The sequence below is a fragment of the Monodelphis domestica genome, chromosome 2, assembly GCF_027887165.1.
Source record: "Monodelphis domestica isolate mMonDom1 chromosome 2, mMonDom1.pri, whole genome shotgun sequence".
Lineage (NCBI taxonomy): Eukaryota > Metazoa > Chordata > Mammalia > Didelphimorphia > Didelphidae > Monodelphis > Monodelphis domestica.
The window spans coordinates 540,222,555-540,246,149 of NC_077228.1; the positions used below are offsets into that span (position 1 = coordinate 540,222,555).

The 23,595-nt window shown below is 44.2% G+C and overlaps 1 protein-coding gene across 1 annotated transcript in view; it reads left to right on the forward strand.

Moving 5' to 3' along the window:
- Window positions 1-818: 818 nt before the first annotated feature.
- Window positions 819-23,595, forward strand: part of LOC130453561 (uncharacterized) — a 30,722-nt gene continuing 7,945 nt past the window's right edge. The window contains exons 1-4 of the mRNA XM_056814790.1: window positions 819-824; window positions 989-1,525; window positions 4,620-4,688; window positions 12,938-13,064. Coding sequence (XP_056670768.1) covers window positions 819-824; window positions 989-1,525; window positions 4,620-4,688; window positions 12,938-13,064 — 739 coding nt within the window. The remainder of the gene's footprint in view (window positions 825-988; window positions 1,526-4,619; window positions 4,689-12,937; window positions 13,065-23,595) is intronic.

Below are 23,595 nucleotides of genomic sequence, written 5' to 3' on the forward strand. Positions count from 1 at the left end.
AGGACACTGAAGTCCAGGGATGCTCAGTGGCATACCCAGGGTCACACAGGGAGAAAGCCTCAGAGATGGAACATTAGCCTCAGGTCTTCCTCTGTAGTTCCTCTCTATTATGCTAGAGGATGGGAGATAGGGGAGGCAAGGGGCAGGAAAGGTGGAGAAGGAAAACAAAAGAAGGAAGGACGAGAAAATGACACTGGAAGAGAGAGAGGAGAGTTGAGGAGAAGAGAGAGAAAGAGGAAGGAATGAGTCAGAGGATGAGGAAAGATGGAGAGAGGGGAAAAGAGAGGGAGGAAAGGGAGATAGGAGAGGGGAAGATGGAAAGAGAAGCTGAAGGAGGAGGAGAAAGTGAGGAAGGAGAGAAAAAGAGAAGGGGAAGGAGACAAGAAGGGAGAGAAAAGAAGAAAAGATGAGAAAATGCCACTGGACGAGAGAACAGAGAAATGAGAAGCGAGAGAAAGAGGGAGGAAGGAGGCAATGGAGGAGGATGGAGGGAGAAGGGGAAGGAAGAGGAGAGAGGAGGACAGAGAATGGAGGATGGAGGGAGAAGGGGAAGGAGTTGAGAAGGGAGAGGAAAGAAGGATGAGAAAATGCCACTGAAGAGAGAGAAGAGAAATAAGGAGAAGGGAGAGAAAGAGGAAGCTAGGAAGCAGAGAAGGGAGGATAGAGGGAGAAGGATGCGGAGCCAGAGGGGCTGAGGAAAGAGACTGGGAAAGAAAGAGGGGGCGGGACTAAAGAGAGAAGTCCAACTCATTGGCAGCACGGTCCTAGGGGCGGGGCCCAGGGCCTGAATGTGGAGGTGGGGAGGGAGGTGGGCGGGGATGGAGGTAGATACTGGCAGCTGGAGACGGAAAAGGCGGGGATAGCAGGAGTGGGCGGGGATAGGGCTTCTGCTTCGCGGGCTGAGGAAACTGGGGAGCCTGAGGATGGGCGGAGCCATTAAGGCCCCGAGCGCTCAGGAACACTGTCGAGGGGTGGGGCAAGAGTCTAGGTGGTGGGGCGGGGGAAGGTTTTGGGTGGGGCCAGTCCTCTCGGTGCCCCTTCCCTTGGTGGGACGGGTACTAGATTAAAGGCCTTAGGTGGGAGAGGGTCCAAGGCGCAGCTGGTGAAGGCAGGCAGCTGGGCAGCGGGAGCCTCTGGAGGCGGGGACATCAGAGATCCCAAACTGGATTGGATAGCGAGGGACCTGAGGCCAGGAGCTGCGGCGGCTGGTTGCCCGTTGCTAGGGCGGCACGCGCCTAGCAACAGAACCCCGCGAGTCCCCACCTGCGTTGTTACCGACCGCGGTGCATTGTGGGATGGACCGGCTTGTTCCGAGGTGGCTCGGGTGGGGCTGCGGGGGCGTCGGGATCCGTGGAGCGGGTCGGCGGCGGCCAAAGGAGGCCGGGTAGGGGCCGAAGACGCCATGAACGCTTCGGTGCTGAAGCGAACGCAGGACGCCCTGTGGGAAATGGTCAAGGAGCCACCGCTGACAGAGAAGCTGCTCAGCCAGCCCCCGTTCCGCTACCTGCACGACATCATCCCGAAGGTGCGGGCCCAGGCCGGGAGGGCTCGGGGGCGGGGTTCGGGGCGACTAGGGCCTCCCGAGCCCGGGAGCTTCCTCTGCAGTGCAGATCGCAGCCTCCACGCCCGGCCCCTGGAGGGAGCGGGTCGCGGACCGGCTGCCCTCGCAGAGCCTCCAAGAGGCGCCTCCTGAACGCTGCCGTGGGGTGGGGAGGAGGGGTCGGTGCAAGGGTCACACTTGAGCTTCCCCCCCCCCCCCCGGGCCGGGCACCTCAGCGCGAAAGCGTAGCCCGCCCAGGCCGAGGGTGGCAGGTGGGGGGCACCTGCTGTGAGTGCTCAGCTACCAGCCCAGCGTCCCAGACTCGCTGGAGAAGGAAGGACAAGCCTGGGGCCGCTGCGGAGCGAAGCAGATTGCGGGCGGCCCCCCTAACTGTCCCCGGTGCCCCCCCGAACCCGCCCTGACATCTGCACTGGCTACGGGGGACAGCCTGGATGAGCTACAGCTGCCAGCGCTCAGGGGCACAGCTGGGTGGGGAAGGGGGGAGGAGCTTCCCCTCAGCTGAGCCCAGGGCAGGCCACTTTGGAGGCCCTTCTCTGGCTCCACACCCCCTCGTGTCAGTGACTTCCCTTCAGGCCTTCCTGCTGCCCCAGTGGAGCCACACAGGGCCGGCCAGGCCTCTTCCACCAGGTTTCCTTTCTCACATCCCAGCAGGGGCCCGTTTTATTACTGAGTGCTGACCTGGGAGCTCTTGGATTCCTCTGGATTTCCAGCTGCAGCCAATGGCAGCTCAAGCCCTTTGCTTTGGGGGGGTTGAGGTCAAGTTGAGCAACTCAAAGACTGTATTTCACTTACTCAGCAGCACCCAGAATTTGATGTCATCCGGAAAACACCCGAAAAGTATCCTATTCCTGCTTAGGATCCTTTGGAATGGTGGGGGAGGGGGGGACCCTTATGTTCGAAATGCTTGTCCGAGAGGGAAAACAAGAGTGGGCCATTGTGTACCGCTTAAGGCTAGTCACTGACGTTTAGCATTCGGTTCGGGATGGCAGCTTTGGCTGTGATGGAGGTTTAGGAGCGCCTGGCACTGCCCGGCAGCATGGCCCGGCTTCATGTTCTCTCCAGTTAGTTGTGATTCATGGAAGTCATCAGAAGGCCAGTGGCCCAGAGTCACGTGCGGAGCCCTTCAGCTCCACCTAGAGGCCTCCCGAAAGCCTGCAGGGGTCTGTCCATTCATTGATTCTAGTTTGGTTCCTTCAGTCCGTGAATGAACCCCAGTTCACTGCACTGTGGTATAGCCTGAGGATGCCCAACCTTTTCCAGCATGGACCCCTTTGAAGAGAAAAAGCATCCAGACGCGTCATATTGTTACTCTGGGCGGAAAAAATGCACGACAAAGTCCACCCAATTCACTACTTCATAAGACCACTCACATGTATTTGAATATACCGTCCCTTTCCGACTTCCTTATTTCCACTAATGCTACCGTTATCCACCCAGTCCCTCCTGTTTGAGTCCCCTTTGATACTTCCTCTGGGCCCTTACAGTCATAGTCTGGCGTCCTCCACCCTTCAGCCAGCTCTGAATGCTGTGAGTGTATTGTCAGTGGCTCCTGCGTTCAGCCCTTCTTCATCGCTTATTGATCGAGAGCTCTGCCTGGGCTATGAAGTCTTTATGCTATTGAGCCGAACTCCCTGAGCCTGGAGTGCCCCTCTGTAAAGCTGGCTGGGGAGGAGGACTCTGGCCTATCGAAAGGCTTAGCCTTGTCCTGATTCTCCCAGAGGGTAGCACAGGGACCCGCGTAAGAGCGGGACCCTGAGGAGATTTGGGATTGGGTGTGAGGACAAAGTTGCTAACAACTGGAGCTTTCTCCAGGTTGCCTCCGGACGAGAAGGGGGAGTATCTTCAAGCAAGAATTAGGTGTTGGTATGGGGATATATTACATAGTGGAGACAGTCTTGCTTAGGAGGTGATTAGCTGACCTCTAAGATCCTCTGAGGGCTCCTGCTTCTGGTCTGACCTTCGTGGGCTCATTGGTTGAAGTCATGGAAATGAGCAAAAGGATTTGAGTGTTCATGGGGAAGCAAGACAGCTCTGTGGTGTGTGATATTGAAATCACTTTAAAAGACTGATATATATTAATTTAAGGTCACCAAGGAATTCACTTATGTAATTCCAAAATGAAACACTCAAGTCAGCTGCCAACTTTTTATGGTGTTTTAGTTACAAACAGGAGGAAGAAAGTATTAGAGGGAGAGAGAGAGAAGGGAAAGGGAGAGAAGGAAAGAGGTTTAACTCAGACCCCACTCTGGCTCAGGCTGAGCCAAAGCGGGCTTTAAGGCCTTGTATAGCCAAGACAGAGAAAAGGGATCAATCCTTATCCCTCATGTGACCAATCTGAAGGAAAACAGTTGGCGGGGCTCCTCCAATTCCAAGCATCAGCCTCAAACTGACTCTAGCCCTCCTCACAGGAAGTCCCGAGAACTCCAGAGACTGTTCTCCACCTCACTTCCTGTGTCTCACGTGTGCCAATGGTGGCTCTAGCTTGACCTAGGACCGCCCAGAGGTCTGTCCTTTTGGCACATGTCTGTTGAAGGCCATATTCTCAAATAATTAAATCTTGAGTTTGCTGCAGCCCTTCCTAATCTTGTTACACTGAGTAGGGTGGAGAATGTAGTTTCCAAGACCTGATTCTGTTATTCTACGATCTTCTAAAGAATGGTCTGAATAGGGTAGAGTAGTTTAGAAATTCACAGGTGTGATGGAAGATGGGGGAATCACAGGAAAGAACTGTTGACCCTGGTGTTTCTTCCGTTCTCATCTTCTGTCGGTCTGATTCCTAGTCATTGTATCTACCTGTGGAATGATATTATATATTTGCCATGGCTTGGTAGCTACAGGTCAAGCCTTGGAGTTGGCCCGGCATCTTCATTCAGATCTGAATGCTGATCTAGTAGTAATGAGCCTGTTTCAAGTATTGCTTATATATACAACCCAATTGCAAATAATAAAGGAAAGATCTAAAGCTTATGGGGATTCCACTTAAACCTCTTACTGGATACAGACTGATGATGTATTCTGACGTGATATTAATAATTGACCTTTTCTTTATGTTTTGAAGGTAATTAGAACGACTGGTTTCCTGAAGGGGCTCTACTCAGATTCTGAGATGAAATCTGATAATGTTAAGGTACGTTTGAGAACATCGCCCTGCCTTGGCTGATGTTAATAGTTTTTCTCCCTCTTCCCCTAGCCCTTTTCTTAAGTATAAAGCCATTCTCACATCTTGTGGATAAAAAGGTTGCTCTTTGCATAATAGTTTGACAAAACAATTTTAGTTCTTCCATTTTGGAGAGAAAAATGATAATTGAATGGCAAATTGAGTTGGCAAAAATGTCTCCTTACAAACCTCCTTTTAGGGGCAGCTAGGTGGCTCAGTGGATTGAGAGCCAGGCCTAAGGACAGGTTTACCTTTGGCTAAGAGATTGTTAAGATGACATCAGTAAAAGGAGCAATTTATTTTACTTTGATTTTGGATGCAGCGCCCCTGGAGCTATAGTCCATCTTGTCTTGGGAAGAGTTTGGTATGCAGTACTTTCCCAGATACCCATTTTATATGTATCATATCCCTCAGTCCTTTATTAGTTAGTCCTTTAATACAGATATAACTAAACTCTTATAGTGTGGACTGTATAAACAACAAAATGTTTTCTAAAAATTAGGGAAAGAGTTTTCTTCAGGCAAAGACAATTGGAGAACACATCTTATTTCTAAATTATTTGGAACTCCATCCATATTTCATTCTCAATCTTGTTTATTGTAAGAGAATAGATTTCTCTCACAATAGATTTCTTAGAGGGAAGGCCCTAAGGGTTCTGGGGACCACAGTAATCACTGGTTCCCCAGGGGAGGATTTAGTTGGGACTTGAAAGAAGCTCAGAAGCCAGAGGGAGAAGGGAGAACCTTCCCTGCAGGGAGACAGACAGATCCTGGAAAGGCCCAAAATCAGACCATGAAAAGACTTGGTCAAGAATCAGCCAGGAGACTAGTGTCCCTGGGTCAGAGGAGGAGGAGGAGAAGGAGGAGGAAGGGTGTGAGGATATAGGAAGGGGCTGGAAGGTCATTATATGCCATTGGAGTCTGTTGTGGAAATCACCATGGTCCTTCCTAGTGACAGCCAGAATCAGTAGCTGGGGATGCCCCCAGAGAGCTCCCCTGTAGCTTTTGTATCCTCTCCACAGTGTGACCCCATCACTACCTTTCTGCTGCTGAGCTCCCTGACCCAGAGAGAGTCAGAGGAGTTTGGGGTGAGCCCAGGAAGGGCCTCACATAGAAATGGGGCCTTGTTCTCAGAAAAGGAGCTTTGAGTGTTCTTGAGCAGAGCTCTTTGTACCAGAGCCAGCAGCTGGGTACATTCCTTCTCTGTTTAGTAGAATTAAATGATGGTCCAGTCCTTCCCTTGTTGGACAGGCTGAAGAGAAAGGGGAGAGTTTCTGGAAGGCCTTGGAGCTTTTTTTTTTTTCCAATATGGCGTAGGGAAGCCCTGAAGGAGACATTGAGCATGAGTTCAGTGGCAAAGAATGGGTTACAGACAGACGAGAGTGCTCTATATTCATAAATTCTGCTTTCAGCAATCTGCATAACAACCCTCTGAGGTTAATGTTCTTATTCTCATTATTTCACAGTTGAGGAAACTCAGGCAAACAGAGATTAAGTGACTTTTCAGAATCACGTAATATGTAAGTGTCTGAGGTGGGATTGGAAATCAGATCTTCATGAATTTCTTCCATTTTGTAACCACTAATATTGCCTTTGTGTGTCCATCTTCCCACAATCCCTTATAACACTGATTGTTTCCCAATGTTTTTCTTTTTGGCATTTTGCAGACTATGAGATAAAGCCTCAGCCCTGTTTTGGTTCCTTTTTCTCTTGATTAGTGACTTAGACCATATTCCACATGGTTGTGAATCCTTGGCATTTCTTTGGAAAACACTTTGTTCAGATCCTTTGTCTGCTGGAGAATGTCTCTGGGTCCTGCGTTTCCAATTCTCTTGGATACCAGACCCATTTCAGAGAAATTGGATTCCAAAGTTGTTCTCCTTCACCCAATTTCTGTCTTATCCTGGATGCCTGAATGTTGTCTATGCAGGAAGTTTTTCAGCTTCAGGTTATCAAACTTTAAGTTTTTTTTTTCCCCCATAATTGCCTCTATCTCAAATTTGTGTCCTGGAACTGCAAAGTAAAACAAGTCAGAGGCACCATCTCACACCTGTCAATTAAGACAGAAAAAATGTGTGAAAACATTGGACACTCATGCACTGTTGGTGGAGTTGTGAATTGATCTACTACCATCTGGGAGAGCAATTCAGAATTCTGCCCAAAGGACTTTAAAACAAACCATGTATCCCGTTTGATCTACTTACGTGTCCCAAAAAGATCCCCAAAGAGGGAGAAAGATATTTATATAGCAGATCTTTTTGTGATAGTAAAGAATTGGAAATGGAAGGATATTCCTTAATTGGGGAATGGCCCAACAAGTTGTGTAACCCTGTTGGGCTATGAGAAATAACAAGAAGAATCATTTCAGAGAAACCGGGGAAGATTTCCACAAACTAATGCAAGTATGAGCAGAACCAGGAGAACATTTTATATGATAGGAGTAATATTGTTTGGGCAGTAGTTGTGAACGTCTCAGCTATTCTCAACAATTCAGTGTTCTAAGACAATCCCAAAGGACTCTTGATGAGAAAAACCATCTGCTTCCAGAGAAAGAACTAATGGATTGAATTCAGACCAAAACATATTTCCTCCTCCTCCTCCTCCTCCCCCTCTGCTCCCCTCCCATTCCACCCCCTCTGCTCACCTCCTACTCCTCTCCCTCTTCCTCCTCCTCCTCCCCCTCCTCCCCCTCCTCCCTCTCCTCCCTCTCTTCCCCCCCTCCTCCTTGTCCTCCTCCTCTTCCTCCATCCTCCTTCCTTCTTCCTCCTTCTTCTTCCCTTCTTCTTCTTCTTTTGAAATTTCTTCCACAAGATGACTAATATGGAAAAACATTTTAAATGATTGCACATGTAAAGTATAGATCAGATTGCTTGCTTGCATGAGTGGAACCAGCTTCCACTTCCAGGGTAAGGCCTCCTTCCTTGTCCCATCTCTTCAGGCTTTGCCCCCTCCACCATACCTCCTGCCCTGTCTGCTCTTCTCTTTCTAAGACAACAAGGACCACCTCCTCAGTCCTCCTCCTCCCAGGCCTGTCTGCAGCCTTTGATGCTTTTGGCCCACTCTCTCCTCCTGGATATTCTCTTCTCTCTTGGTTTTTAGGACATGGCTCTCTCTCTCCTGGTTTAGCTCCTACCTCTCTGACCTGTGATTCTCTGTCTTTTCTGGCTCCCCCTCTAGATCTGTTAACAGCAGGGATAGGGTTTGGGTGATGGAGCTCCCCCAGCCCTGTCTTAGACCCTCTACTCTTCTCTTTTTGGACTTCTTTACTTGGTGATCTCATCAGCTACCAGAGATGCCATCGCCATCTTTCTGCTGATGAGTCTCAGATCTGCATTGTCTGTGCTGACCTCCAGTCTTGCATCTCTCCTTTCCTTACAGGGATTTCACACTAGAGGACCCGCAGACATCTTGATCTCAGTGTGTCCAACACAGACATTGTTCTCTCTCACCTAGATAGAACCCCCACCTTCTCTATAGCTATATCCTCCTCATGCCTCAAGCTAAAAGCCTGAGAGCCCCACTTTGACTCCTCCCTGTCCCTTACCTATCCAATATGGCACCTTCACTTTCACCTTTGCATCATCTCTCCAGTACTCCCCTTCTGTCCTGTGTCACTGCCGTCCTCCCACTGGAGACCGCCATCACCTCCCTCCTGGACTATAAAGACAGCCTGCTGCAGGCTCTTTCTGCTAAAAGGCTCTCCCCATACCAAGGCCTCCTCTATTCAGTGACTAGAGTGACTTTCCTACAGCCCAGTTCTGATTCTTTCACTCATCTACCCAATACACCCCGATGGCTCCATATTCCCTTTAGGATCATATACAAAACATTCTGTTTGGTGTTCAAAGCCCTTCTTTCCAGTCTTCCTATATGTTAATCTCCAATCTGTATTCTTGGATCCAGGGACAGTGCCCTCCTACATTCCTTCAACTGCAGACTTTTAAAAAAATCCCTTCCCTTCTGTCTTAGAATTGATGCTCAGCATCTGTCGCAAGGCAGAAGATCCGTTGGAGGAAGGCATTTGGGGATAAATGGCTTCCCCAAGGTCACATAGGTAGGAAGTATCTGAGGTCAGATTCAAACCCAGGAGCTCCTGTCTCCAGTTATAGTTCTTTATTCACAGTCACCTAACTGCCCCCAAATGGAAAAGTTGTGGGTTTTTTTCATCCATATCTCCCATCTTAGAATCAGTTCTAAGACAGAAGAGGGACAAGGGCTAGGCAATCAGGATTAAGTTAAGCTAAGATGCCCAGGATCATGCAGCTAGGAAGTGTCTGAGGTCACATTGGAACCCAGGGCCTCCTGCCTCCAGATCTAGTACTCTATCCACTATGGGACCTGACTGGCTCTTACTTCAGGCATTTTTGATGGCTTTACTGCATGCCTGGAATACTTCTCCTCCACAGTTCAGAACACTGACCCCTTTGAGCTTCCTATGTGTCCCAACTACAAAGGTTCTTCAGGAAAACCTTCCCTCATCCCTCTTAGTCAGAGAGCCTTCATTCTTTTCATTCTTCCCTATTACTCCTAGACAGAGCTTGCTGGGTGTCCATCTTTGTATACTGTCTCCTTCCACCACTTGATTGTAAGCTCCTTGAGGACAAGGATTGTTTTTTGCCTTTTGGGGAATCCCCAGAGCTTAGCACAGGGCCTGGGGCAGAACAGGTGCTGAATGTAGAGGGAATGGAATAGAACATTTGTGGTGCTTGAGATGCCCTGGGCATGTCCCCGTCTTCTCTGTATACACCTGCTCTTCTCCCCTGTGGTCCTGTGAAGTCCACCCCAAGAAGCATCCTCCTGGAGGAGATGGGACGCCATAAGGTTCTTCCCATGATCCCCTCTCTTTGTCTTCACCTCTACGCTAAGGGCTTTTAGTTTTTAAAGGAAGCCTCTTTCTGCTCTCTCTGATGTTCCTCTGCTGCCACTGCTGGCTTCAAGTATTCACTCCTCCTGCTTTTCTGCTGCTCGGCCTGTTCAAGAAGCAAATGATCTCTTCCCTTCACATTTTCTTTCTCAAAATATTTCAGACTCCTCTTCATTAGTGGACATCTAATGTTCTGTCCAATGTTGGGGAGCTCACATTTGCAAATGTTGGGAGTGGAATTTAACCAAAGAGTAAACTGAGGCAGTTTTCCAAGGAAGACAAGCAGGGGAATGCTGCTTGTCAGTAAAATGGGTCAGGGGATTGCCACTATTAATGGGCAGAGCAAGGAACAGACAGGGTAACCAAGATCATAGAATTGAGGGCAATGTGATTGTTTATGGGGTGGGATAATCTGTGATTGATTGGAATAATCAATAATGAGGGACCAGCAATGACCCACCCCTCCTTCTTTCCTCAGACAAAGAAGTGATTCTTGTGTGAGTGCAAGTGCAAAGTCAAGGCCCTGACTTTGGACAGCAAACCGGCATCTCTGAGAGATGGGTCAGTCATGTAGAAATACTAGACCCGACTCCCTGGGCCTCACCAGACTCTTCCAGGGTCATCCAATACCTTGAAATGAAGCTAGAATGGTGATGCCCAAGAGCTGGATTTTGCCCTTCACTTTTTACAGGTCAGAAGAATATTGTGCCCAGTCAGGAGACAGAGAACCATGACTTGGGCAGTTACCAGGCAAAAGCAGTTAATGGTAAATAGGATCCATAAATAAATGATACAAGGTCAGCTGAGACTTCTCAGAGGATAGGTCACCCTGGGCTGCATCCTGAGTTTCAATGTTCTCTGGTACATCTTCTTTCCTTTCATGGGTTTGGCATAGTCTTGTATTATTCCAGTATCCTTTCCATTGCTTTTGAAGGTCTTTCTTCTGAGGGCTTGTAGCACTTTTTGTTTCTGACTTGAATTGTTCCATGGAACCACTTCCAATCTTGGAATTGGCAACCTTGGGTTGGTTTCGTTCTGAAGGCCATCTGTAAATTCTTTCCATTCCAATTTCATTTTCTATGGTCCTGAAGTTCTGGCCAGTGCTCTTTGATTGTTATTGTCATTATTGTCTTCATTGTTTTTATCGGTTTGTTCTTCTGGGTGGCCTCTGAACTTTAGGTTGTCTGTGTTCCTCCAATCTTTGAGATCAGGATGTTTGGCTTTGGAAGTGGGAAGATTTGTTTTACCTTTGTTGACTTTTCTTCTAGGTTGTCCTTCCCTTCTATGGATCTCTATTGCAAATCTCTTATTCTCTCTTGTTGTCTCTGCGGAGTCTTGCCATGGTAGATTCTTGGGTTTCTATTCTCTTCATCCCAAGGTTCTAACAACCTAACAGAGGAAGAAGATACACACGCACAGAAATGAAAAGGGTTTTGGGAGGAGAGAAGGTGCTCATATAAGGGGAATGGTGGAGAAATTGGTCAGAGGAGACCCAAAAAAGTAGATGAAGGTGAGAATCAAAATATTTGAGATTCACTTTCTATTGGAAAGGAAGTTTGGAGGTCATGACCTTATCCCCTGGTCATGATGGATGGGTGTGGGAGGTATGAGCAGGAAAGATGTTTGGAATAGCATCTGTTGAGTGTGAGTCAACTAAAGGCCATCCCTAAGAGGACTGCCTTTCTTTGCTCAGAACCCATACAGTGAAGAAGAATAACTCAAGAGATCCTAGACGGAAAGAAAAGATTTATAAATTTTTGGGAATCTGGAAAAGCATAAGAAAGAGTCAGAAATTCCTCATTTGTTCAGAAGTCAAATCCTAGAATAAAAGAAGTGAAATAGAAAAACATCTAATTCCAGGATCACTGGCCAAACACATGTATGTATATGTATAGAACAGGTAGGAAGTATAAGTGGCCCCTCCAGAGTATGAGGGTATGTTCAGATCTGGCCAACCTCCCCTTTATATGGGCTGTCCAATGTAGGCCTCTTTAACTGGTTATCTTGACTCTTGTTTGAAGTTTCAAGAGTTCTAGGTGTCTGTTTAGATTATTTCTTCCTTATAAATATAGTGGGAACGTTTTCTCATGAATTAGCTCAAATTGAACCCAAATTAATTATTTATTGAACAATGTAATTCTCCCTTCTCCATCATAGTTATTTTTGTGTAATGAAGTATAATTAAGGACTATATGCTATATATGAATGAAAGCAATCATACAGTAAAGACTTTGGCTGTGACCCATCCTACCAAGGGGAGCCTCAAGCCCTGAATGTCACAACAGACACATCTCCTTCACTTGGCTGGAAAGCATCCCAGATCACTCCTTCGAGTCCAGATTGTAATGACCATCTCTTTAGAACGCTCCTCGGGTTTTCATCCAGATCTAACTTGATTTCAATCATGTAGAAAACAAACTAGATCTTTTCTTTAACTTTGTTCTTTTTGAAGGCATCTCATAGAACTCTCTTCCCTCCAGAATACACTGCTCTGGACAGATTCTGACAAACTCTTCACAGATTTTGCTTGAGGACATATCACTTCTAAGTCCCGGGAAGGAAGAACTTTCCCCTCACCTTCTCTTTTCTCCTCCACAGATCCACACAGCTCCCAGCTAGAACTCAGACTTTTGTCATGATTTCACAGGGAGATGCGTTCCATAATGTTATAATTAAAAATTCATCTGGGGGCTTATTACTAGGTTCATAAGCATTTATTAGTAAAGAGAGTTTCATAGAAGTAGAGAGACAGAGAGAGAGAGACAGAGAAAGAGAGAGAGAGAAAGAGAGAGAGAGGTGTCTCAGTCTTTCTAGATCTCTTTCTCCATTCAGCTTGGTCAGGCTGGGCTTGCAGGAGATCAAGAGATAAGGAAACCTCAGAGAGAAACCCCCCAGCTCAGAGAGCCAGTTAGTTCCAGTGGAGAGGTATAAAAGCCCCCTTTCTTTCCCTCTATTGCCCTTTAGGTTCCCCCTTTGTGGCTGTGGCACATTGATGCTAGGGACACTCATACTGACTCCCCAGGTCAGGGCAGCAGACATGTGACTCTGTGACACCTTCAGCCTATTGCTAGGTCCCTTGGCATCAAGGTTGCAATGGGGGTCCCCTAGACATTTCCTTTTACACAGTAGTTAGAAACTCCTCAGCACTGTTCCAGAGCATCCTAGAGTTGCTTTTCTCAATCCTCAATTGGACTCTTAAAGCCTCAGCTTCTAGTGCTGACAGACACTGACCAAGGGTGGGACGTTTGGGCCCCTCCCTTTTCTATGTGTCAATTTCCTCCTGTAACTGACCAGAGGTGGGCCCTTTATTATGATGTAGCTTTCAGCCCTCTGTCCTCTGACTTGGGTTGCTCTAGGAGGTGGTGACACTCCAGGATGTGGCTGTGGACTTCACCTGGGAGGAGTGGCGCCTCTTGTCGCCTCCCCAGAAGGAGCTGTACAAGGAGGTGATGCTGGAGAATGCCTGGAACCTGCTCTCTGTAGGTAAGGAGTCTCTTCCTGCTGCCCAAGTCTGCCATCCAAGGTAATATCGCCCTCAGCAACAAGCAGGGTTGGGAGCAGTTTTCAGTCATGAGGAAGGGAAGAGGGCTCCTTTGCTGAGTCCCAGAGCCAGAGCACTCCTTCTACCTAGTTCTCCTACAAAAGGACTTTACATTGTGTAATGGGACCTTCTGGGTTCCCTTTGGTGCTCTTGAAGTGAGAGATCAAATCTGAATGGACGAATCTCAGAGGTGGATGTAATCTCAGAGCTAATTCTGTCTCTCCTCTCCCTGACCTGGAATTGTGTCTCCCAAACTCATCTGGGAAAAGTATTAGGGTAGGTTTTCTATCCACCCTCTTCATCTCTAGATTGGATCTACTATTTGGGATATCGTTCTCTAGTTCATACCTCCTAGGTGTCCCCAGCAGAGCAGGGTTGACCTTAGTCTTCCCTCCTATTGTCCTAAGCTTCCAGCAGAGCTTGGTGAGAAAGGGAGGGAGGCAAGGCAAGAAGCCTTAATAATGACCTGCTCTTGGCCAAGTGCTCTGCCAAGGGTTCTCTCTGTAATATTATGGCTCTTCTTCCTCACCTTCATCTTCCAAATTTGGTGACAGAATTATCCCCATTTTACAGTTGAGGAAATAGAGTTGATTAAGTGACTTGATCTGAGGCACACATATAGAAGCTGCTTGGGGCCAGATTTAAACTGAGGCTTTTCTGCCACTCCCCATCTAGCTGCCAGATATCAGAAAAAACTACCCATTGAGTTTTGCCTTCTCTACAAAAAATGCACTAGAGTCAATTGTTCTGGTTCCAAACTGGTTTCCTGACTTTCTCCCCCCTCATCTCCCTACACTAAATGCTGTGGAGAATCTCCTCCAGGAGGCCCCATAAGCTTCCCACAGGTCCTGCTTGCATCCCTCTGTCATAGTCAGAATGCGTGGACTGGTGAGAGACAGTATTGGGTCCAATGAGGATTGTTGAGTTCCCCAGGAGTAGAGACAGAGACTGCCCTAGGGAATATTATCTGAGGCTCATAGAGGTAGCAGGGAGTGAGAAATAGGGATGATGATGGAACAAAAGCCTGTCCCTTGAGTTCCCTGCGTTTGGGGCTTTAGACTGATCCAGCATATGACCCTCATACTTAGACCAGAAAAAGATGGGCAGGGGTGGGAGAAATGCTGTTGCTCATTCTAGGTCCCTCAGCAGGGTAATGGGCACATCCTACCCTAGCTTCCTGCATTACAGTCTCTTAGGGGGCAGGGCAGACTCTTGTGGGAACCCCATGGACAGAGTCTCTGAACAGAGTGACTATACTCCCCCCACTTTTCCTTTGTATAATTAGAAATCTATTACCCTAAAAAACTACTTTCCAGGATTCTACTGACTTCCTCTTGTTAAGTACTTCCTTTAGACAGGGGTTAAATTCAGTGGGCGTTCTTGCTCTGGCTCTCTTTGGCTTCCTGTTGGTGACTGTGGTGATAAGAGGGGATTTTGAAAAGACTGATTAGCCATGGACATGTAGTTTTCATTTTGTTTCTCTTTTATTCCTTTACTTCTAATGATTATTAATAAATCTCTTCAAATATAACACTTTTAGTATTTGAGATTAATTTTAATTTTTACACCCTCAAAAGAAGTCAATGTTGACCTTCTCTACATCCTCCTCCCTGACTGATTCCCCATGCCAAGGGCTTACATCTCCCCCAGAAGATGTGCTCTCTTATTTAGAGGAGAGAGAAGCTCCGTGGATGCTGGAGCAAGAAGGCCTGAGGAGTTATTGCCCAGGTGAAGGAGGAGCAAAGAGGTGTGTGAAAACTGGGGTGACCAGAGGCTTCTGTGTCTGGTGAAGCCAGAGCTAAATTTGGAGACAGGAGGACTTGACTGGGAATTCTTTTTCAGAGGTTTTAGGAGGAACTCCCTGGGCAAGTCACTGCACCCCTGAGCTCCAGTTTTCTCATCTGTACGATGAGACTTTTGGACTCCATTTCCTATCAACTTCCTTTTGAGCATCTGTCTCTGACCCTCTATGAAGTCATTTTTTGGGGATTGAAGGGCCTGGAAGTCTCCTACAAGTGTCAAAAGGGGTTAGCTTAGCCCCTCTGAGATCTTTTATTATCCAGAAACATGTATGAGTGCTTCCTCTGTGCCAAGTCCTGAAATAAGTTATAGGGAATATAAAGGGATTCAGTGGACATCCCCTGCTCTCATGGAGCTCACCAGCTGCTGGAGCAAACAGCATGCTGATGATTCTGTAGGATGCCTTTAGATACTAAATCCAGTGCAGAGCATCAAGAGAAGGAAGGCTGTAAAGAGAAGAAAACTATGGAATATGGGCTTCAGCTTGAGCTCCAGGACAGCAAGATTGAGGATAGTAAGCCCAAAGATAAGCAGAGAAGTCGAGGGAAAAGCATTGACACAACTCACTGCAAATGGCCAGCTCTAGCAGTTTAGCTCTGATCCAGAAGACAGACGTTGGACAGTATCTCAGGAGAATGAAGATATCAAGGGAAGGTTTGCAACATTGGGGAAGAATTATTTATTGGTTTCCAGAGGGACATTCATTAGACCATGAGTGTTGGAAAGACTGAAAAGGAAAGAACAAGGCAGATAAGAGCTCTACAGAGAGGCCCAGCTTTTGTTCAGTGAAATATGAGGCCAATTTCTTAGCTCAGAAGGTATGGCCATGGGGTGGGAGCATAATGAAGAGCTGGAGACCAGAGAAATCTTTGAAAGGCTGCTGTGGTAGGTGGCAAAGGGAATCCATGAGGGAGATGTCACAGGATTGCCTTACCATGGTGAGGACCCAGCTGAGATCAAGGATCCTCAATGTAGAGTGGAGCCAGGCAACTGGTTTCCTGATTTTCCCCCTTCTCCATTCATCTGCAGCATATAAGTAGAGATGAAAACAGCTACCTACTTTGGAAGCAATCCAAGGCTAAACTCTACAGAAATCCTCAGCTCCAGGCCCTGCTTTCTGGGACTCCATCTTTGTGCTGCTCTTGGACAATGAGGTGACCACACCACCTCAGTTTAGGGAGATGAGAGCCTAGACAGAAGCTTCTGGGATCTCCAGGATTGGGTCTGCTCAGGTTCCAACAGGGTTACTGTTGACTGCTAAGAAATAAGGGCCAGACAGAGAGAGAAACAGGGCTGAGGTCAGAGTATGCATTTGCCTTCCAGGAGAGAGACCAGAATGTAAGGATGCTGGCAGAACTTGGGCCTGACATAAGCCCTTGGCCCAGCCACTAAACATGGATTAAATACAAAATAGATTCTAGGAACTGTGCTAAGACCTGAGCATACAGAGGAAGGACAACCCCAGTCTGGGCTGTCCTGGAGCTCACAATCTAGGATCCCAATAAGGAGATGGTTTAAAAAGAAGCAAGAAGGGGGCAGCTGGGTAGCTCAGTGAATTGAGACCCAGGCCTAGAGATGGGAGGTCCTGTGTTCAAATCTGCCTTCAGACACTTCCCAGTGATTCTGGGCAAGTCACTTAACCTCTATTACCTAGCCCTTACCACTCTTCTGTCTTGGACCCAAAACACAGTATTGATTCCAAGATGGAAGATGAGGGTTTAAAAAAATAAATAAAAAGAAGTATGAGATCCTGAATCTACCTCTGAGATGATCCAGGGTAAAAAGAGTGTTGGGGAATAAAAATGCTTTTAATTAAAATAGGGAATAAGGAAATACAGGAAAGAAGACATTTGAGAAGAAAAGTAATCAAAGGAGTAAATAATCAAAATTATAATGAATAATGAAAGCTACCATTTGCACATGGCCTGTACTATGTGTCCCACACTATAAATATTTTCTCATTTGATTCTAATAGGAAGCCTATGAGTTAATTGATATTATGTTGTCCACATTTATAGTTGAGAAGACTGAGACAGAACTGTGAATTGCACAGGGTTAAAAGTACTAGCAAGCACATCATTATCGCAATAGATGCAGAAAACACCTTTGACAAAATACAACACTCATTCCAATTGAAAACACTAGAAAGTATAGGAATAGAAGGGCCTTTCCTAAAAATAATAAACAGAATCTATCTAAAACCATCAGCAAACATTATCTGCAATGTGGATAAACTAAAAGCCTTCCCAATAAGATCAGGAGTGAAACAAGGATGCCCATTATCACCTCTGTTATGTAACACTGTAATAAAACACTAGCAGTAGCCACTAAAGAAGAAAAAGAAATTGAGGGTATTCAAATTGGCAATGAAGAGACCAACCTACTTTTGTTGTTGATATGTGGATATCTTTGTGGATGATATGATGGTCTACTTAAAGAATCCTAGAGAATCAACCAAAAAGCTAGTTGAAATAATCAACAGCTTTAGCAAAGTTGCAGGATACAAAATAAACCGACATAAGTCATCAGCATTTCTATCTATCTCCAACACATCTCAGCAGCAAGAGTTAGAAAAATTCCATTCAAAATCACCCTAGACAATATAAAATACTTAGGAATCTATCTGCCAAGACAAACACAGGAACTATATGAGGACAACAACAAAACACTTTCCTCATGTTAGATTTAAAATAGTTTTGAGCGTTAAATAGTTGTAGATAAGAGAGTGGGAGCCATAAACTGTGATAATTAAAATGTTTGGGAGCAAGGGAAATATATATATCAATTATGACCGCTGAAATATGTTTTCTACTGTGTCTTGGTTTTATATAAATATAAGATGGTCGCCAGGGAATATATTCCCAATTTATGAATATGCCCAAGCCAACTGGGTTTTATAGAGAAATTTAATTTATAATACACTGATTAATCAATAGAAAAAGAGAGAAAGTAAGAAAGGAATAAGAATGAATAAATCAGTCAGTTGGTTTTATCACTCACCAAAGATCTCTCTAGGTAAGGCTTCTCATGCCAACCTCAGGCTCCACCTTCAAGAGAGCCTCCATCCAAGAAATGTTTCCAGAGAATTCTCCTCCTTCAGAGCCAGCCTTCTCTCCTGGTCCTCCCACAGAGCAACCTCCTCAGTCCTCCTTCAGAGCCACCTCACTCAGAGCAAAACCTCCTCTGGCACTTCCCCCTGTCCTCAGACCCTGCTATCTTTAAGGAAACCATCTAAGTCCCCTCCCCTCAGTTCTCACATCTACCAATCACTGTCCATGTCTCCCCTGTGCCAATGGTGGCTCTAGCTTAACCCAGGACCGCCCAGAGGTCTGCCCCCCTTTGTACATGTCTGTTGAAGGTCATATTTTCAAATAATCAAATTTTGATCTATGCTGCAGCCCTTCCTAAATCCTGTTAGGCTGAGTAGGGTGGAGATTGTAAGTTCTAAGACCTGCTTCTGTCATTCCAAGTATCTCTATTGTATCAATTCTAAAATCAATCATGACTCAAAGAACTTCCTGTTCTATGCTTAAGCATAGGTCAAAGCCCTTTCCATTGTTCAGCAAAAGGTTTCTGTCCTAAAGTAATCTTAAGAAGGGAGGAGGAGGAACCTCCCATGCCAATGGGGTTCACATTCCAATAGAGTTCCCTCTATCAATAGGAAATTTTTCAAGTATGAAATTTCCCAATGGTGAAATTTCCAACATTTATAAGTCTAAGAAATTTTAAGGTTTACAATAGCTTCCACAAAAAAGAGAAATGATCAACCCTCCTCCACCCCACACACACTGAGCCAGTGCGCTAGAGTCAGAGCCAGTGCTCAAGACTGAATCAGTGAGCGAGCAAGGGGCACCTGTAGAGCAAGCAAGGGGCACCTCTAGGTCCTTGGCATCTAAGACCACCAAAGACCTACCCCTGAGAGCAGCTAGACATGAGACCCCAGCAGGCTGAAGAGCACAGACCTTGGGCTCAGAGATAGCAAAGACAAGGGTGACAAACAGTAGAAGCTGTGGAGACTTGAGAGGTGGCCTCAGGTAAAACCCACACTCCTTAGCTCCATACACAACCTTCCCTGCTCACTCAGACTTCTGACTGGAAAGGGAAGAAAAAACCACCATAGTGATGGCAAAAAATGCCCAGGAAAAACAACTTCCCAACACCAAGAAGGCATTGACCCTAGATAATTTTTATGGAGGAAAAATCCAGACTATAGAGGAAATAGCAGAAGAGGACCAAAAAAGAAGTGCATCCAAACCTTTTTTTTTTAATGGAAATTGGCCACAAGCTCTTGAAAATTTTAAATCAAAGCTTGTGAGAAAGATGGATAAATTTTGGGAAGAAAAGTAGGAAATATTTCAAAAAGAAAATAACAGTTTAATAGACAGGAACTCCCAATTGTAGACCAATATTAAACAGCTGGAAGCCATGAAAAACAGGATAAACAAAACCAAAAAGGAAAATCAAAACATTATAGAGGAAAATCAAAAGATTATTGAGGAAAATCAAGAGATTATAGTGGAAAACCAGTCTTTAAAGACCAGAATTGGGTAATTGGAAGCCAATGATATCCCAAAACAGCAAGAATTAATAAAGCAAGATCAAAACACTGACAAAATAGAAGGAAACATAAAATATCTCACTGACAAGATGATAGAACATGAGAACTGGTCTCTAAGAGACAATTTGAGAATCATTGGTCTACCTGAAAACCCAGAAATAAACAAGAATCTTGACATTATGTTATAAGAAATTACCCAAGAAAACTGCCCTGATGTTCTTGAACAAGAGGGCAAAATAGACATTGAAATAGTTCATAGAACACCCTCTACACTAAATCCTCAGAAAACAACCCCCAGGAATGTATTATCCAAATTCAAGAGCTTCCAAGCGAAGGAGAACATTTTACAAGAAGCCTAGCAGAGACAATTCAGATATCAAGGAGCGTCAATCAGGATTACACAACATCTGGCTGCTTCCACACTAAAGGATCACAAAGCTTAGAATATGATATTCAGAAAGGGAAGGGAATTGGGTCTTCAACTAAGGACCACCTACCCATCAAAACTGACTATATGCTTCCAGGGGAAAGTTTGGGCATTCAACAAAATAGATTTCCAAGTATTTGTAAAGAAAAGACCAGAACTAAGTAGAAAGTTTGATATCCAAACATAAAAATCAAGAGAAACATGAAAAGGGTAAATAAGAAAGAGAGGGGAAAGGGAAAATGTGTTTTGTTATTTAAAATTTCTTCTTTAAGGGCTTCAATAAGATCAAATTGCTTATGTTAATATATGGAAACTGTTATTTGTAACTTTCAAAAATAATATTCACCATTTAGTAATTAGAAGAATCATTCATAGGTAGAGATTGGTATTATAAATGGTCTAAGATGATATGCAAAAAAGAAAATGAAAAAAGGAGGTGGGAATAGAAGATACCACCAAGAGAAACTTGAAGGAATAAGTTAAATAGGATAATCTATATCATGCTAATTGGTGAATAGGAAGGGGAGAGGAAGAATACTATTATACGTAGGAGAAGAAGAGAGTGCTAATAAGTAATACTTAAACCTTACTCTCAGTGAAATCAATTCTGAGAGGGAAAAGCATCTAGATCTATTGGAGTATCGAATTCTATCTTACCCTACAGGTAAAGTAAAAAGGGAAAAACTAAGGTGGGGGGGAGTGGAGCAGGGAGTACAAAAAAGAAGGAAAGAGTGGGAAGAGAGGACGTAGTATTAAGATCCTAAAAAAATGGGAATAAAAAAGGGGGCAGAAAGGGAAGTATAATAAAGGTGGAGTTTGAGGAACTGATTAAAAGCAAACCACGGGTTTGAAAGTATATAGTGAATGAAGAAAGTGCAGAACTAGGAGAGGATATCAAAATGTTGGGGAATAAACAAGTGGCAATCGTAACTCTGAATGTGAATGGAATTAACTCACCCACAAAACAAAAGCAAATAGCAGAGTGGATTAGAAACCAAAATCCTACCATATGTTGTCTACAAGAAATACATATGAGGCAGGTAGACTCCAAAAGGGTAAGGATTGAAGGCTGGAGCAAAATCTATTAGGCATCAACTGAGAAAAAGAAGGCAGGAATTGCAATCATGCTAGGTGACAAAGCCAAAATAAAAATAGATCTAGTTAAAAGAGATGAGGATGGCAATTACATCCTGATAAAAGGCAGTATAGACAATGAGGAAATATCAATACTTAATATGTATGCACTAAATGATATCGCACCCAAATATCTAAAGGAGAAATTGGTGGAGATCAAGAAAGAAAGAGTCAAATTATACTAGTGGGAGACCCGAACCTTCCTCTATCAGATCAAGATAAATCAAACCAAAAAATAAAGAAGAAAGAGGTAAGAGAAGTGAATGAAATCTTAGAAAAACTAGAATTAATAGATATGTGGAGAAAAATAAATTAGGTACCAAAAGGAATACACCTTTTCAGCAGCACATGTTACATTCACAAAGATTGACCATGTACTAGGGCATAAAAACATGGAAAACAAGTACAAAAAAAGCAGAAATAATAAATGCAAACCTTTTAGATCACAATTCAATAAAAATAATTAGTAAGTGTACATGGAGAGCCAAAACAAAAATTAATTGGAAATTAACTAATATGGTTCTCTAGAATCGTTTAGTTAAAGAACAAATAATAGAAACAATAATTTCATTGAAGAAAATGACAATGATGAGACATCCTTTCAAAATCTTTGGGATGCAACCAAAGCAGTACTTGGGGAAATTTATATCTTTTAGTTCATATATTAACAAATTAGGAAGGGCAAAGGTCAAGGAATTGGGCATGCAAATTAAAAAACTTGTAAAGGAACAAATTAAAAATCCCCAGATGAAAACTTAAGTTGGAGATCCTAAAAAATTAAAGGAGAAATTAATAAAATCGAAAGTGAAAAAAACTATTGAGTTAATAAATAAGACTAGAAGCTGGTATTTTGAAGGGAAAAAATAGACAAAGTACTGGTCAATCTAACGAAAAGAAAAAAAAGGAAAGAAGAAAACCAAAGAGGAAGCCACTTCCTTAGTGCAGAAGACATCAGCTTCTGTGGATGAAGATTTTGATTCCAAAGAAGATAAAGATATTCACAAGTGGCATTTCATTAAGAAGTAATGGAAATATATAGGGCAGACAAGTTCTCACAAGAATTACTGCCTCCATCATGAACTTTTCTTCTTTAAAATGGCTCATGATAAACCATATTCCAATAAACACTGGATTCCCAAATTCTGAGTATTTCCTCAAAATACAGCCTGCTTGTTGCCATGTTAAGTTCTTAGGGAAAGCTTGGAAGCAACATATTTTGAACACCAACTGTTTATCATTCCTGTTCTTAAAAGGAAACCCACAGATGTCCTGGCTCAAATTCCCTGCATGAATGTAGAATCCTAAATGTTATGTGCTTGTAAATACCACTGAACTCTTTTTTTCAGGCTGGATTAAAATGGCAGTCCCACAATAGATGGGGACTTCATTTAACTTGCTTCTCTGTCTCACACTAAATCGGATAGCATCTGAGAACTTTATAGGTGTCTCAACTTGTCTAATAATACCTCATATTTGTGTCACACAAAATACATACTTATCAGCTCAAATGATCCTCCGAACAATCTTAAGGAAAAATATTCTATTATGTATACTGCTGAAGCAAGCATTAAGAGATAGTATGAGATGGACACTAACCACATTTTAAAGGTGAGGGAACTGGCTCCATTCAAGTGGTTTGTCCAAGGTAACACAGCTAGAGAATGAGTAGATCAAGGTCCAAGTTCCAGGTTTTTCAGACTCTTGGCTCATTTCTTTTCTGTTTCAATAACATCTTCAGTTCAACAAACACATACTAAATATCAGTTGTGTGTTAAAAAAATGTTGTTCAATTATGTGTGATTCTTCCTTACCTCATGGACTACTGCTATCCAAGAGTTTTCTTGGCAAGGATTCTAGAGTAATTAGTCATTTCCTTCTCCAGCAGATTCTTTTCTCAGGCAATTAGAGGCTAAGTGACTTGCCCGAGATCTAAGAGATGTCTCAGGCTTGATTTGGACTCAGGTCCTGCCTCATTTACAAAAGTCAAAGAATGGGGAGATATAAAATTTAAATAAGAAGATAGAACTCCTATGAATTGATCCAACCATTCTGGAAGGCAATTTAGAATTATGTCCAAAGAATGCATGCCCTTTGATCCAGGAATACCACTACTAGGTTCCCCAAAGAGATAATAACAAAGGTTTGTACAAAAATATTCATAGATACACTGTGATAGCAAAAAATTTTAAAATGTGAAGGGGTCCCTCTGCTAGGGAATGGCTGAACAAATTGTGGTATATGATGGTGATGGAATACTATGATGCTATAAGGAGTGATGAATCAATGGATTTTGATAAGAATTGGAAAGACCTCCATGAGCCAATATCAAGTGAAATAAGCAGAACCATGAGAACACTGTATACAGAGACTGAAACTTTGTAGGATGATTACATGTAATCAATTTTGCTGCCAATAGCAATGCAATGATCCAGGAAAATCCTGAGAGACTTTTGAGAAAGAATGCTATCCACATCAAGAGAAAGAAAGGTGGGAGTAGAAATATAGAAGAAAAACATATGATTGATCACTTGTTTATATAGCAATATGATTGGGG